The 14,991-nt window shown below is 42.3% G+C and overlaps 1 protein-coding gene across 1 annotated transcript in view; it reads left to right on the plus strand.

Moving 5' to 3' along the window:
• The first annotated feature begins 7,871 nt into the window (after positions 1 to 7,871).
• DPF3 (D4, zinc and double PHD fingers, family 3) overlaps positions 7,872 to 14,991 on the plus strand; it is a 97,833-nt gene continuing 90,713 nt past the window's right edge. The window contains exons 1-2 of the mRNA XM_012724394.1: positions 7,872 to 7,884; positions 8,124 to 8,357. Coding sequence (XP_012579848.1) covers positions 7,872 to 7,884; positions 8,124 to 8,357 — 247 coding nt within the window. The remainder of the gene's footprint in view (positions 7,885 to 8,123; positions 8,358 to 14,991) is intronic.

A 14,991-nucleotide genomic window follows, 5' to 3' on the forward strand; every position in this document is an offset into this window, starting at 1 on the left:
CTTTTTTCCTGGCTCCAATCTCCTGTCTTTGTGAGCCCCTTGACTTCAACCCCGAGTTGCGTATGTCATCAGAACACCCAGTGGCAGCTCAGAAATCATGGCCAGGTTCAATATAAATTCCGTCTTGCTTAGGCAGCTTTGCATAATAAGTCCCTGAAAAGTCTTCCCCAGAATAGATGCCAGAAAAGGGATTTATGGGGCCTGGTGAGCCTGAACATCAGACTGAGTGGCATTGAAGTCATGATGAGAGCTGTAGGGTTTAGATTCATTCTTTGCTTGACTCGGCTTTTGTAAGGCAACCTCCTCGACCCTAGGTGCCCCTCTGTGAGGTGATGAAGGTCACAGTCACTTGCCGAGCGACACTCGCGATGTCAGGATCTCCTCCAAATGTTCGCCTGGTCCAGCCTCCTGCATTTTTGTTAGGGATGAGGACTTTGGTGGGACTAAGTTCCTTCAGGTAGTGCTGCTAAGATAATCCAAGTCAGCTGCCGGAAGACCATTTCCCCCTAGGAACAAACCCAGCTGACTTAAAGTTAGCTCACTGGGCTTTTCCATTAAATATGGCGGAAGAGCCTCACCAGGCCCTTTGTTCACACCCTGGCTTTGGAGGCAAGGGAGCTGTCCTTATTTCAGCGAGTCTCATATATCTCAGAATCATGGGGGGAAATCTATCAAAAAATACAGTTGTTTGGATCATATGTTAAATGTCCAGAGTCAGGACTTCACAATCCCTCACCCCCATTGATTCTGGTAGTTTGAGAGCCTTGCCCAGGCCATTCTGCTGGAGGTGGGCAATGGCTTCCTTGATGAACACCAAGGGCTTTTCTTGCAGCAGATCTAGCCCCTCCGATGGGTCTGATGACAGCACAGAAGAGTATTTTGGGAGTGTATACTGCTCAGACAAGGGGGAATTTCAATTCTGTGTCTTGTGAAGTGGTATGGATTTTGTTGGTGGAGGAATGAACATATCAACCGCCAAAGAACCCTTTCTTGGGTCAGGGCCCTCCCTTTTGTTACAAAGGGTTAAAAACTGTTGACACAAGGGATTGAAGCACAGTGCTGTGAAGCTGTTGGCAGCCACTGCAGCTTGAGTTTGATCACTGGCTAGGGAGCCACACACATGGCGCTGCAGTCCTCATCCTCTGCTCCCCTCAGCAGAGTATTCCAGTTAATCTGCCTGTTCTGCTCCCCACTCTGTCTCTGGTGAATTCTCTCACCTCCCGCCCTACCTCTGGCCTGTACCCCAGTTCTTGCATGCATAAATGAATAAATCTCAAAAAACAAAACCAAAAAACAACCAAAGAACCCTTTTTAAAGGTGATGGGGAAAATGCTGTAGGATTTGAACTTGTAAGGTATCTGTTTTCAGGTTGCCCATCCTGTACCCTAGAGAAGTCAGGTAACTTTAGTCATCCCATCTTCCTATAAAGAGAGTGTCTCAAGCGTCTCTCAACTGAGAAGTTTCCATTAGCTTGCTGAGGACAGCGTGGTGTTTCAATTAAGTGGACCCTGTGTCTGCATCCCCAGCACTGAGCTTGGTTGGGTAGCATAGAAGTACATGCCTCTTAATCCATGTCTTCAAGATGCTTGTGATCTGGTTGGGTGGGGTGAGATCAGGGGGGTGGCCAAACTTGAGTGAGACAATTAGGTTGCTGTGAGAAGTTAAGGAATAAGCACTATTGGCAGGATAATGGGAAAATTCCTGGAAGAGGGAAGGGCAGGGGGCAAGAAATCCAGGTGAGAGGATGTGTTACAGGGTAGCCCAGAGTGGACTGGGCTGCCTGTCTGTGGGGCCTCACCTGTGCATTCAAAATTCAGTTATACTGCAGGTACACACAAAAGGGTCAATAATGGGTTTATTTACAAAAGGGGAAAGGAATAGGAAACAACCCAGGGAAAGAGAGCGGGATACAAAGTAACTGGAGTACCTTGGGCTGGGGGGGGGCGGGGAAAGAGAGAGAGACAGAGAGAGAGACAGAGACAGACAGTCTTATTTATCCCCCAATGTCCTAGAATTCCTGCTAGCTCCACCCTTGGGTCCTTGCAGTTCTCTCCCTGGTACTGCTGGGAGTTGTAGTTTCCAATCACTGAGTAGGGGGTGGAGTTCACAAGACTTTGCAGAATTCCTTTAGGACAACCTTCCCCTTAACAGACGTAGAAGGTTTGTCAGGCCCTGGGCTGGTTCTGTTCACTTCCCATACTCAGGGAGGTCAGATGAGGATTCATTTATGCTTCATGTTTGCCAACACGACAAATTGTGCTGGCCTTGGGGACAGAGCAGTAAATAAGCCAGACGCAGTCTCGGCACTTGGGGTGGGCTTTGGATGGGGGGCTCGTCAGGAGCAGCTGCTGTTCGCTCCCTGAAGCCTGACCTTGGGCCTAGGCCACCCAATTGCCTCCTGCCTTGGGACACAGGTTTGCTGGGACCAACAGCCTCAGAAACTCATGTCACAAAGTGGCAGAAAGTACTGCCATTTGGGGGAAGGAGAAAGAAAGCATTACTGATTAAAGGCATTTACCTTGGGATGCCAGAGTTCCATCTCGTTTACCTCTCTACAGATGTGAAGTAGGGTTACATAATTGCAACTGAAAAAGTTAAGTTAGACTTAAGGAGGATAAGAAATGTGCCCCGGATTGTGTAACAGGACTCAGAGCTGCCAGCCTCCCAGTCCCTCTTCCCTTCTCACTTCCCCAATGCCTCAGTGCTCCAAGGGCCCTGATGATGGGGTGGAGGAATTTGGGGGCATCTTGGTGCCATCTTGGCAGCTATGCTGAGGAGTGAGAGAATGAAATCTGGCCTTGAGGAGTTTCTTTTTGCTAGGATGGGAAGGAGCGCTGTAGTGATCGCAGGCAGGAATCTGTAGCAATAAGCCAGGAACTGGGTGGAGAGAACTAAATGAGAGTGATTGCAGGTATCTCTCCTTTTTCTAAAGTTGGAAGTAGTCAGCCATGCAATTGAAATCCCCAGCTTACACATGCAACAAACACTGAAGACTACACACCCGATGCTCCGTATGCTTTACTGCTTTAATGTAAACACCCACCCAAGGTGAGTAGTATATGAGCTGTTTTTGAATGTGATTAAGTTAAGACTTAATTGGCATCTATAATGTGCTGGACTCTGCACTGAATGGTGGGAATCAATTGGTAAAAGTTCCAGGAATGCTGTGCTCATGGTTACACTGCTCCAGGGTGTGCCATTCACACCGAAGCTGACATGAGTGGCACCCCCTGGAGTTGTTCAGTGCAAAGCCTGGCTGAGTTCAGTGCTCTGTAAATGTGGTCCCTGTTCTCATGGAGTTCAGATTCTCATAGGCAAAGCGAATACCGAGCATGACATTAAGTTGGCATTGACATTATTAATAGTATTGTTTTTGCAGCAAGAGTTTAAATGAGGGAGGAAAGGGATAGAAAACACACCGTTGCCCATCTCCTAAATCCCTTTCCTAGTGTAAGTATCCAGAAACACCGTCTTCATCAGCTCAGGCTATCATTCATAACAAAGCAACATGGACTGAGTGAGTGAAGCAACAAATGTTTATTTTTCACTCTTCTGGAAGCTGAGAAGTCTGAGATCAGCTTGTCAGCTAATGTGGCCCAGTTCTAGTGAGGTCAGTCTTTCTGACTTGCAGCTGCCTTCTTGGGGGGTAGGGGAGAGAGAGCTTCCTTGAGTGTTATAAGGGCACTAATCCCAACACAAGGGCTCCATCCTCATCACCGAATCACCTCCACGTCCCCTCTCTAAATACTATCATGCTTCGTTAGCTGGCTTTCAGGTTAGAACTTAAGCATATAAATTTATATTTTGGGGGGTGGTGGGCAAGGCTGCAATTCCATTCAGAGTAAATACTAAACTAGATTTTTTTTCAAGGGCAGCTGGGGGAACAGTGTAACTTTGAGGAAAACGACCAGTTCCTTCACTATGCCAAATATTGCTCTTCTACCCCAACTTGCTTGTTGAGAGCCAGACTTTTCCATGTCACAGATAGAGTTAAACACCCAGCCCTGCTCCAGGCAGCAGGCCTTGGGGGCTCCTGGCAGAGCCCAGCAATTTGTCCCCCCTTGCCTTTCCCTGCTTCTGATTACAGCTGTGAGTAGCCTGAAGTTAGCATCTTGGTGTGGATGAGTTTTACTGTGTGTGTGGGGAGTTGTGGAAGTGTGGGCAACTGAGAGAGATAGCAAGAAGTCCATGTGCCCACAGAGAAAAAGAGGGGCCTCTGGGGGAGGAGGGGCCAGAAAGCCTGCTTGGGCCAGGGCTCCCCTTTATCTCTGCTTATCTCTGTTTGTGTGCTCAAATAGCAGCGGAGGGCCAAGGTCCTATTTTTATAGCCAGAGGGGACTTGTGGCCATGCAGCAGGGGAGGAGAGAAAGGGACCACTCCCTGAGAAATGAAAGACTTCTGTGCCCACCCGATAGGAGGTAGGAAAGAAGAAGGTCAAGGACAGCCTGTTGGGGAGGTGCCAGCCAGTTGCATTCCTGGGAGGGTGCCCAGCCTGACCCCAGAAGATCTATCCCCCTGGGGGAGGGAGCCCCTTCCAGCATGAGGGGAGGGATTTGCTCTTGAGCGTGTTTGAGGTATGGTGGGACATTGCCCTTGATTCAGATTACTGGACCAGGGGGACAGTGGAAAGGGAGGGGCCCAAGTGTTGGGGGCAGAAGGGCTAGAGCTGGGAGTCAGTAGACGGAATCCAAGAGAACAGATGAGAGAGAAAGGTGGATGTGTGAGGAGGAAGAGGAACAGAGTCTCTGAAAATCACCTCTGGGGTGTGGGTGGCAATCATAGTGAAATTTCACTTTCCTTCCTCCGGAAGGCCTCAGCGGCCCCTGCTCTAGTCATGTTCTAGGAGGTTCCTGGAAATCTCCTGTAGGAGTCACAGCTCCTGGAGCTGGGATGACTCCTCCACTCCAGGTAGCGGTAGTGTCACAACCCCCACCCAGCCCTGCTCCAGGCAGCGGGCCTTGGGGGCTCCTGGCAGAGACCAGCAATTTGTCCCCCCTTGCCTTTCCCGCTTCTGATTACAACCGTGAGTAGCCTGAAGTCAGTTGTTGATGAGAACATCACTCTACTCTGCCTTGTGCCAGCTTCTTGGAGCCTGAGACATCTATCATCCCGTGGTAATCCAGCCCCCTGGCTTTGGGACAGACAGGAGATGGCTGAGGCTGTGCTGTGCCTGACCCAGCCTGGGGCACGCTGGTCACCACTCCACAGAATGAGTCATTCACTGCCAGCCTTTCCCTGCCCCCTCTGCCCTTTGCAACTTTCATGCAAATGTCACCCCTGGGATCTTATAGCGGTGAATTTTTTTTTTTTTAAAGAAATACCATATTGAAAAGGACATTTGTCCTCTTTCTTATTTTAAATTGCTTTCCATGGGTTAGGGAGACCTGACCATTGATTTTCTACTAGAAAGCAGAACAAGTCCTGTGAAGATTTTGGCTAATTAACTTTTGCAGAAGTGCTGCTTGAATTTATCAAGGAGGGTGAAATCTCTTTTCTCTTCCCAGCTCTTGAAAATGGCTTTAAACTTTTGTTTCCAAATCTCTGCCAATGCCTGCTCTTGTTTAAAAGTGACTTCTCCGGAGACGATGGCAGAGAGGGTGTTGGGATGGCACGTTTTTGCAGCTTCAGTCTTTAATATAGTTGTTCCAGTCCACAGAAAGTCTTTTCTGTTTATGTGAGAGAGGCATCGTTCACACAAAGATTACATTTAAAATTACACATTCCCCCCCAGCATGCCTGTTACAAATAACATTGCATGTTATGAATGTGGAAAGTATTTAAGGTGAAATTAATTTCCTTCCAGCGTGCCACTTTGTTTGACTTTCTTGTTCCAGTTGGTGTGGGGCATCGACTTGGCCGATCTCATTTTTCCTTTTCAGTAAGGTCACTTTCTTGTGCCTCTCTCTGGGATGGAAGCAGCTGGACCCAAGTCACAGAGCATTTGGGGGGGAAGCCTAATTTGAGACCCTACTCCACATTTTGCATTGGCTTCTAGGGTGTGTTTTGTCAATGGAAGCCCTTTTCTCTCCACTCAGTGAGTTTTAGTGTGTGGTTTTCTTCTAGACCTGATTTTATAGATTCTCTTTCAGCAGATTTTCTGGAGTTGGAATAGTTGACGTGATGTTTGGCAGTCTGTCAAACGATTGTGGAAAGCCAGGCAATGGCTTCTCGCATTGGGCACCTCTGGGTCACGTGCTCCTGTCAGTTCTCACCTCTGTGGCTCAGTGGTTGCTGTTGGATGGAGCCTGTGGGAGTTCCTGGGGCTCGCTGGACAGACTGTGCCATCTTGTGTGAATTGAGCTGCCCCCTGAAAGTTCTGCTGCCCTAGGCTTACCTTGCCCTACCAGAAGAAGGCATTTAGGAGTGTGGGATGAAAATGTGAGCACTTTGTAGGAAGTGGCTCTTTATTTTTGATCAATCTCATCATCCTTGTTACCAACTTTGATTACACCAGCTTATGTGCTGTTCATTTTATAGCATTTCCTCCCCCCTCCCCAATTAATTTCCAGCTGTATGATTATTATAATTTAATTACAGTTTAGTTCTGCAACTGCTATGACACTTTCTGAGCACTTATGTCTTCCTTGGAGAGTGAAGATATCCAGAGGTGAAAAAGGAGCTAAGGCTTTTTTTTTTAAACAAGGAATTTCCAAAAGATGCTTTAGAAACATCAATGGTTGTGTCCTCCCAGAATAAGAAATTTGCTAAACTCTAGTTGACTCTGAAGCACTGACCAAAAAAAAAAAAAAAAAAAAAGAAAGAAAGAAAGAAAAAGCCATTAAAATTTTTGCTTTATTCTTCTAAAGATATTTTGGTTAAGAAAGATATTATTTTTAACTTAAGAGATTTTGCTTTCTAATTTTGGCTCCCCAAACCTACAGAGAATCAAACAAAGGGACATTCATAATATTGCTTCAAAATGAACGGCTTGATTCTCCCTCTTGGCCTGCTCTCTGTGTTCCTCCCTGCCTGCCTTGCTCCCCTCCCCACTCCCAAGCTCAAGTTTACCTGGCAGCAGCTCTGTTGTTACATTTGTTTCCTTGAGCCCTTTATTAACCTCCACCATGTGCCTATCTTTTATTTGATCTCATTGATTATTTTTCTGCTTCCCCGGTGATCAGTTAAATCAGTGTTATATTTTTGGCCTTTGAAAAGGACATTATCTTAAAATTAATAGCATCACCACATGTCCAAAGATACCAAAGAGTCACTGATGTAAAATTTACTTAATCAGATCGCCACTCTGTCAAACCAGAAAGGTCTTTTTATTTGTGTTATAACCCCCAGGAACTGAGCTATTTGGGGTTCACATTTCAATTATTTTTTTAAGAAAGATTTATTTATTTATGCATACAGACCTGGACACAGGCCAGAGGTGCAGGGGCAGTGAGAGGATTCACCAGAGACAGAGTGGGGAGCAGAACAGGCCGACTGATGAAGTACAGTGCTGAGGAGAATGGGGCAGGTTAGGAGAGGTCAGGAGAGGTCTGCTGCGCCATGTGGATCACCTCCCTGGGTGGGGATGGAACTCAAGCTGAGTGGCCTTAGCTTCTTAGTGCTGTGCGTTAGCCCTTTGCGCCACCAGGGAGGCCCAACTGTTAACTAGTTTAAAGCTTCTTTTGTTTGTTTTCCATTAGGAAGTTATTTTGCCCTAAGTGTGTAGTTTTAGAAGACCACTGGCTGCACGCACGGCCTCACCTCCTCCCTTCTCTACTAGCTCTGCATACAGGTGCAGGGTATCTCCGCCATCTTTCAAGTCTTTATATGGAGTGTCCATTTCCTGTTGTAATGGAAGCCAGCAAATCTATGCTGGTGGTTTGGGTTGTCCCAGGGTGCATTTGCTGCTGGCCACTGAGGACAGAGTGTGGCCAATGGAGGATGTTTGTGAGGTGTTCTAGAAGATGATGCTCTGTTAAATTCACATAGAAGATTGTTCCAGAGATACCCATTATGGAGAACGACCTCATACTTCCTAAAAAAGGGACTTGTCCCACTGACGGGTGCTTTATCCTTGGGTCGTAGGCACTTGTTAAAGGGGTTTCTATCTTCCCTGGCAGACTGGGCATAGGACCTGGTTGGTACTTACTGCCTTTTCTTCACAACTACAAAATCTAACTGGGAAGGTAGGCGCGACACCCAGTTTCTCTCTGGGTGTGTTTGGCTTTCCCTGGCCTCATTCTTTCTGTCTCCTGGCAGGCTCGGGGACCAGTTCTATAAAGAAGCCATTGAGCACTGCCGGAGTTACAACTCGCGGCTATGCGCTGAGCGTAGCGTGCGTCTCCCCTTCCTGGACTCACAGACCGGGGTGGCCCAGAACAACTGCTACATCTGGATGGAGAAGAGACACCGTGGTCCAGGTGAGCTATCCCGCCCCTGGGATGCGCACACCTTTGCGCTCCTAGGCAACATGGTGGAGGAGTGGCGCTTGTCTGGAATCCTCACAGCCCAGGTTGGGGTGGAGATAGTCTAGACTGAGGGATAATTTCAGGAAACTCAGCGGGTGAGAGATAGTATCAAGGAACTCAACTGCTTTTTTTTTTTTTTTTTTTTTTTAAGATTTATTTATTTGTGCATACAGAACCGGGGTACAGGCCAGAGGCTCAGGGGCGGTGAGAGGATTCACCAGAGACAGAGTGGGGAGCAGAACAGGCAGATCGACAAAGTACTCTGCCGAGGGGAGCAGCAGGCGGGTCAGGAGAGGTCTGCCACGCCATGTGGTCACCTCCGGGGCAGACGGGGATCGAACTCATGCGGAAGCGGCTTTAGCTTCTCAGTGCTGTGCTTTAACCCGCTGCGCCACCAGGGAGGGCCGGAACTCAACTACTTTTATGGTTTCTGGCAGATGTTGCAAGGGTGACATCAAAGGCTGGAGGCATTGAAGCCACATTTATGGAGGAGAGGCAGAACGATAGATCTACAGGTGTTCAGTCCACACATAAGGGCAGCCTTGGGACACGGCACCATTTTCTTCTTTTACCCTTGGGTGATGGTGTAGCTTAGTGAATGTAAACTGCAAACGTGCAGGCAGTCTAGGCTTGAGGCGTAGCTTTGTCATCAGATGGCCTTTCCTCCATTTCCTCAGCTGTACAATAGGGATATTAGTACTTACGGCAGGATTTTTTGAGGGGATTAAGTGGGCATTTTAACGCAAAACTCTTAGCACAGGTATTAAAGTATGTGCTCCAGAAATGCTTACTGGGACTGATACTACTATTACCAGTACGGTCACTATGACTCTGCTACAGCTATGCTCCAGAGAATGAAGACCAATGAGTAGGAGGGCAAGTTTAGAAATCTAATTTTCTGACTCTGTGTGGGTATATTTAAAAAATAATAATGAAACATTTCAAGCCCATTCAAAACTAAGAGGCTAGGAACATGATTCTCCAGGTACTTATCACCGAGTCAGCAGAGATCAACTGTGAGCAATCTTGTTTCATTTCTACTCACCCCCACTTTCCTCCTTGACCTCAGGTTATTTTGAAGCAAATTCAAGTTGCATAAATGTTTCAGAATATATCTTTAAATGGTAAGAACAACAAACCCACAGTAGCTCAAAGTTAAAGACAACTTGACTGTCAAATATTCGGTCAGCATTTAATTCCCTATAGCTTAAATTGGGATCCAAATAGAATTCCTGCATTTCAATTGGTTTAAGTGGTCTATAAATCTGTGAGTCATTCTCCCTCGCTCTTCCCTCCTTTGAATGATATTTGTGGAAGAAACTGGGTTGCTTGCACTGCAGGGTTTCCCAGACTCTGGATTTTCTGATTGCTTCCCTATGGTGTTATTCTTGGGAATTGGTAGTTAGGTCTAGAGACTTGAGCAGATTCAGGTTCAGTTTTCTGGGCAAGCACAATCCCTAAGTAGTGCTGTGTATTTGCATCAGGAGGTTCACTTGGTCTGGTTATCTCTCTTTTACTGATGTTAGCTGCCTTTGATGATAATTGCCTAGATCCTTTATTCCATTAAGGGTTGCAAAAAGGTGGCATTCAATTGGAGGCGATCATTATTTCTTCATTTATTAGCTCTGTAACTTCTATAATGACAAACATGTCCTCATTAAAATTTTGGTTATTGTAAAGTGTGGTTCACATATGAAAGGCAGGATAAATGATTTCCCCCTTTTATTTACCAGTTTTCAAAATAATGAGTTGTTTTCCTAGTATATTTCAAAGATGATCAATAAAGTTATTTTTTGAGTATCATTATGAATTCACAGATTTAAACATATAGGATGCAATTTAGCCCACCACAGCTGTTCTTATTGATGCTTCATTTGTCATCTTTTGCCAGTGTAGAGATTTGGGCCGGTCTGGTGTTTTAAACCAAATGTCTCCTTAATCTGATAGCTTCTCTACTAGCCTACTGTAAGGACAAAACTTTCAGACCCATCTTGTATACTTCCTGTCCCAAACCTGTAATCAGCCATTTAAAACAACAACAGCAACTCTATTTTCCTTTTTGTAGGAAATGTTCTTTAGAAACCACAATCATGACAACTCATTGTTCCTGGGTTTGTCATTGTTTCTGGGCTTTTACAGAGAACAGAACTAAGAAATAAGATTTTTTTCTTTTAAGAGAAAATATATAATGAAATTATACTGGTATTTTCAATTCAGTTCTATAGTTTTTACTTAACTGACTTAATCCTGTATCTCCTTTTTTCTCTATCAATGAAATCTTGGCTCTTAATAATGCTGACATAATTACTTATTTTCCTTATCCTGCAATATATGCAGAACAGTATCAGAATAACAATGAGACCACCAACAATAAGATTACTAAAAGTGCTTTAAGATTCTTTCTTTTTTTTTGTAACTCTTTGTCCTTTGGGCATTTCCTATCAAGGAGGTAAAGTCAAATTACTATGTTCTAAGGTCACTTGAATAGCTCCTCTGTGTGGTTATTCCATTAACTCAGTTAATACACTCAGATTTATTTGTTTCATTTTGTTTTCACTTATTAGGTATTACTTTTTTAAAAAATTTCATATTTCTTTTTCTTTTAAATCAACCTTTTATTTTAAAATTAGTATAGGTCCACAGGAAGTTGCACACATAACACAAAGAAATCCCTTGTGCTCTTCACTCAATTTCTCCTGATGTATGCATCTTATGTGACTATCGTACACCTGCAAAATCAGAAAATGGACATTGGTAAGATGTGTGTGCATATTTTATCACATTTATAGATTTACATAATCACTATCACTACCAAGATACAGAACTATTCCATTACCACAGAAATCTCTTCACATATTACCCTTTTAAAGTCACACCAAATTCTCAGTTTAAAATCTTTTGCCATGCTTTACTTGTATTACAGTGTCTTAAACATTTCCTTATATACAATGAAACTCACATAGGATAGGGTTATAAGTTTTGCTTTAGTCATCAAATATAATTTAGAAAACTTAAAATAGTTTTCTATTGTATTAATTCATTTTTTATTCTTTTGTTATTCTTTCTTCCTTTCTGATATACCAAGGTTCCTTCTTATATATATATATTTTTTTTTCTGATTATTTTCTTTTGATGTGTTTTAGCTGGTAACAATTACTCTTAGTTTTTCTTCATCTGAGAATGTCCTGATTTTTCCTTCATTCCTGAAGGATATATTTGTTGGATATAACATTCTGGGTTCATAGTCCTTTTAGCACTTAAAAAATATCATGCCACTCCCATTTTGGCCTCCACGGTTTATAGTGAGAAATATACTATCGCTCACTTACCTTTCCCTTGGAGGTAAGGTGTTATTTCTCCATCACTGCTTTCAAGATTTATCTTGAAATTTAACTTTAATATGTTTTGGTGTGGATTTCTTTGGATTTAGCCTTTTTTGAGTCATTCTGCTTCTTGAATCTGTACATTTATGTCTTTTGCCAAAATTGGGAACATTTCAGTCATCATTTCTGTGAATATATACTCAGTTCTACTGTCCTGCTTCTGGGACTCCTTTGACACAAATACTGTATCTTTTGTTATAGTCCCATAAGTTTTCCTAGGCTTTGTTAATTTTCTTTTCAGTCTGTTTTAGTTCTGTTACTCAGATTGGGTGATTTCTATTGTCCTCTTGCAAATCCACTGCTGCTTTCGTCCCTCCTTTGACTACTGCTATTGTGCCTACCCTTTGTTGAGTTTCTTGTTTTTGTTGGTACTGTGTTTTTCATTTTTATGAAATTTCCACTTGGATCTTCTTTTTATCTTCTATTTCTTTGCTGAGATTTTGTATTTTTTTAAAAACATTCATAATTGTTTGTTGAAAAAAAATTTTTTTTGGTTACCTATGTGACTACACTTTGTTGTTCTTTTGGTCCAAAAGTCCATAATTGGTCTGCCCTGTTGTCTTTATCATCCAGTAGCTCATTTTTTAAGAAGAAATAATGTATTGGTTTTTATTTTTGTCAGCTAACTCTAACGTTTGTATTATTTAATTTTTTCATCTCGAGTCTTTTCTACTACAGGTTGAAGTTTTCCTCGTTCTATGTGTGAGTGATTTTTATAAAGGCCTGGAGATATTGGAGATATTGGTGGGATACTCTATGTGACTTAAACTTTGCATTTTCACAGACTTCCTCTGGCACTGTCTGTGCTGATAGGTAAGAGAGGTGCCTCTTGTTACTGTCAGAGGGGTGTGGAAATCTTGGTTCCCTACCGGGTCTTTGTTGATACCCTGGCCATCTAATTAGATTTGCTAATTATTGCTGAGTTGAGGCTCCCCAGTAGGTCTGCACTTATACCAACTCAGCAAGGCATATTGAGACACCCTGCTGTTTCTTTGGTTAGAACAAGAGTTTATTGGGACTTTTTGGGATCTCTCTTTGTGGGTTACCAGCTTTTCTAGAACCCACTCTGGTCTATCTAAGGTAAAGTAATAGCCATGTAAGTTTCCACTCATTGTTCTTTGGGTCATAAAGTCCATAACTAGTCTGCACTGCTCTCTTTATTGTCTATTATCCCAATTCTTTAAAAAATAAAATAAAGTCCAGGTTTTTAGTTGTACTTAGTGGGGAGAAATATGGAAAAGTATATCTGTAGCATCCTTCTAGAGGCAGAAGGCCCTCCAGCAATGTACAAGTAGTTCCTCCATATTTTCACCAACACAATATGGTCATGGTTATTTTTTTTTTTAAAGTTTTACTCATATTAATTGTTACCTAGTGATGTCTTATTGTTGGTTTTTTTTTTTTTTTTTTTTTTTTTAGTATTTTTCTCGTTCATAATGTTAGCATCTTTACATGTGCTGATTTGTCAGTCAGGTGTTCTTTGGTTAGGCTTTCAAGTCTTTTGTCCATTTTTCAGTTGGGTTGTTTACTTTTTTACTATTAGATTTTAATAGTTCTTATATATTCAAGGTACAAGACCTTAATCTGATAGAGGCTTAGCATATATTTCAAGTCTGTGACTTGAATTTTCATTATCTTAACATCTTTCAAAGAATGTACATTTGCAGTTTTGATTAAATCCAATTTACTAATTTCACTTTTTATGAATTATGATTTTGTTATTGTAGCTAAGGAAATCAGAATTTAACACAAGAACAAGATTTTTTTTCTGATTTTTTCCTAGGTGTTAATTTTAGGTTTTAGAGTTAGAGCTATGGTTCCTTTTGAATTTTTTTTTTTCATATGGTTCAAGGTGTGGATTATAGTTTCTTGAAGGTAGATATCCAGTTTTTCATTACAATTTGTTGATATGACCTGTCTTTTCCCCTAAATTGCCTTTGTTTACCTTTGTCAAAAATTAGATATCCACATTCACATAGGTCTGTTTCTGACTCTCAATTCTATTTCTTTAATTCGTTTCTTTACATGCATATACTATCATATCTCGATTTCCCCAAAACTGATCTGTAAAGTCCACATAATCTCAGTCAGGATTCTAGCAGCTATTTTGTAGAGACAGACAAACTGATAGTGAAGTTCATATGGATGTGCAGACAACCTAGAAAAGCCAAAATAACTTAGAAAAAGGGCACATTAAAAGGCTATTACTACCTGATGTCAAGACAGAAAAAAAAAAGCAAACATTCTACTTCTGAGTCTCCAGAAAGAATGCAGTTCTGTTAGTATCTTGAATTTTAGCTCAGTGAGACTGATTTTGGATTTCTGACCTCTGGAACTGTAAGATAACAAACTTGTATTATTTAACACCTCTCAGTTTGTCATAATTTGTTACAGCAACAGACAGTAGGGGACTAATGTAAGTATATGTCTAGCTTCTTTCTATTGACCTTTGTATAATGAACTTTTAATTTTTATATAGGTATAAACTTTATACTACACTGTTTAGTCAGTTATCTTTTAATGAGTTTTAAGAAATAAGAAAAACACCTTCTATAATTACCCATATATCAGTTCTTATGCTGTTCATTCCTTTGTGTTACTGTGTAATTAGATCTGACATTTCCCTTCTGCCTAAAATAATGCCTGTAACATTTCTTGTGGTGTGGGCCTGTTGCTGAGATTATTTTTTTCTACTTTTGGTGTCTGAAAATATCTTTAGTGATTGAAAGACATTTTTGCTGGGTATCGAATCTAAGTTGAAAAGATTTGATTCTTTTAGTACTGTCATGATGTTGAAATACTGTTATCTTGTATGCATTGTTTCTGATCAGAATTTATCCTTCGCTTTGTTCCTCTCTATAGAACATGGCTGCTTTCTCTGGCTGGTTTTAATATATTCTCTTATCATATTTTCTGGGCAATTCTTATTTATTTACTTTTTTACGTTATAGTCCATTTTTGTACAGTTTGGTTTCTCCCCTCAGGTGTAGTCCTCATAGTGCTCCCACCACCGCTTTACTCATGACTCATCGCCACACACCTTTGTTGTGTTCTTGGATCTGTAGGTTTATTGTTTTCATCGTATAAAAGCAAAATTCTTTCTCTTTCTGGCTTCACTCATAGCAGGAGTATAATGGACCAGGCGAGAAAATAACAAAAATAATGAACAACCATAGACCAGAGACATTCTGTGGGGGCGGAGT

Source organism: Condylura cristata, unplaced genomic scaffold (assembly GCF_000260355.1).
Source record: "Condylura cristata isolate star-nosed mole 26May11 unplaced genomic scaffold, ConCri1.0 scaffold00013, whole genome shotgun sequence".
In the NCBI taxonomy this organism is placed as follows: Eukaryota; Metazoa; Chordata; class Mammalia; order Eulipotyphla; family Talpidae; genus Condylura; species Condylura cristata.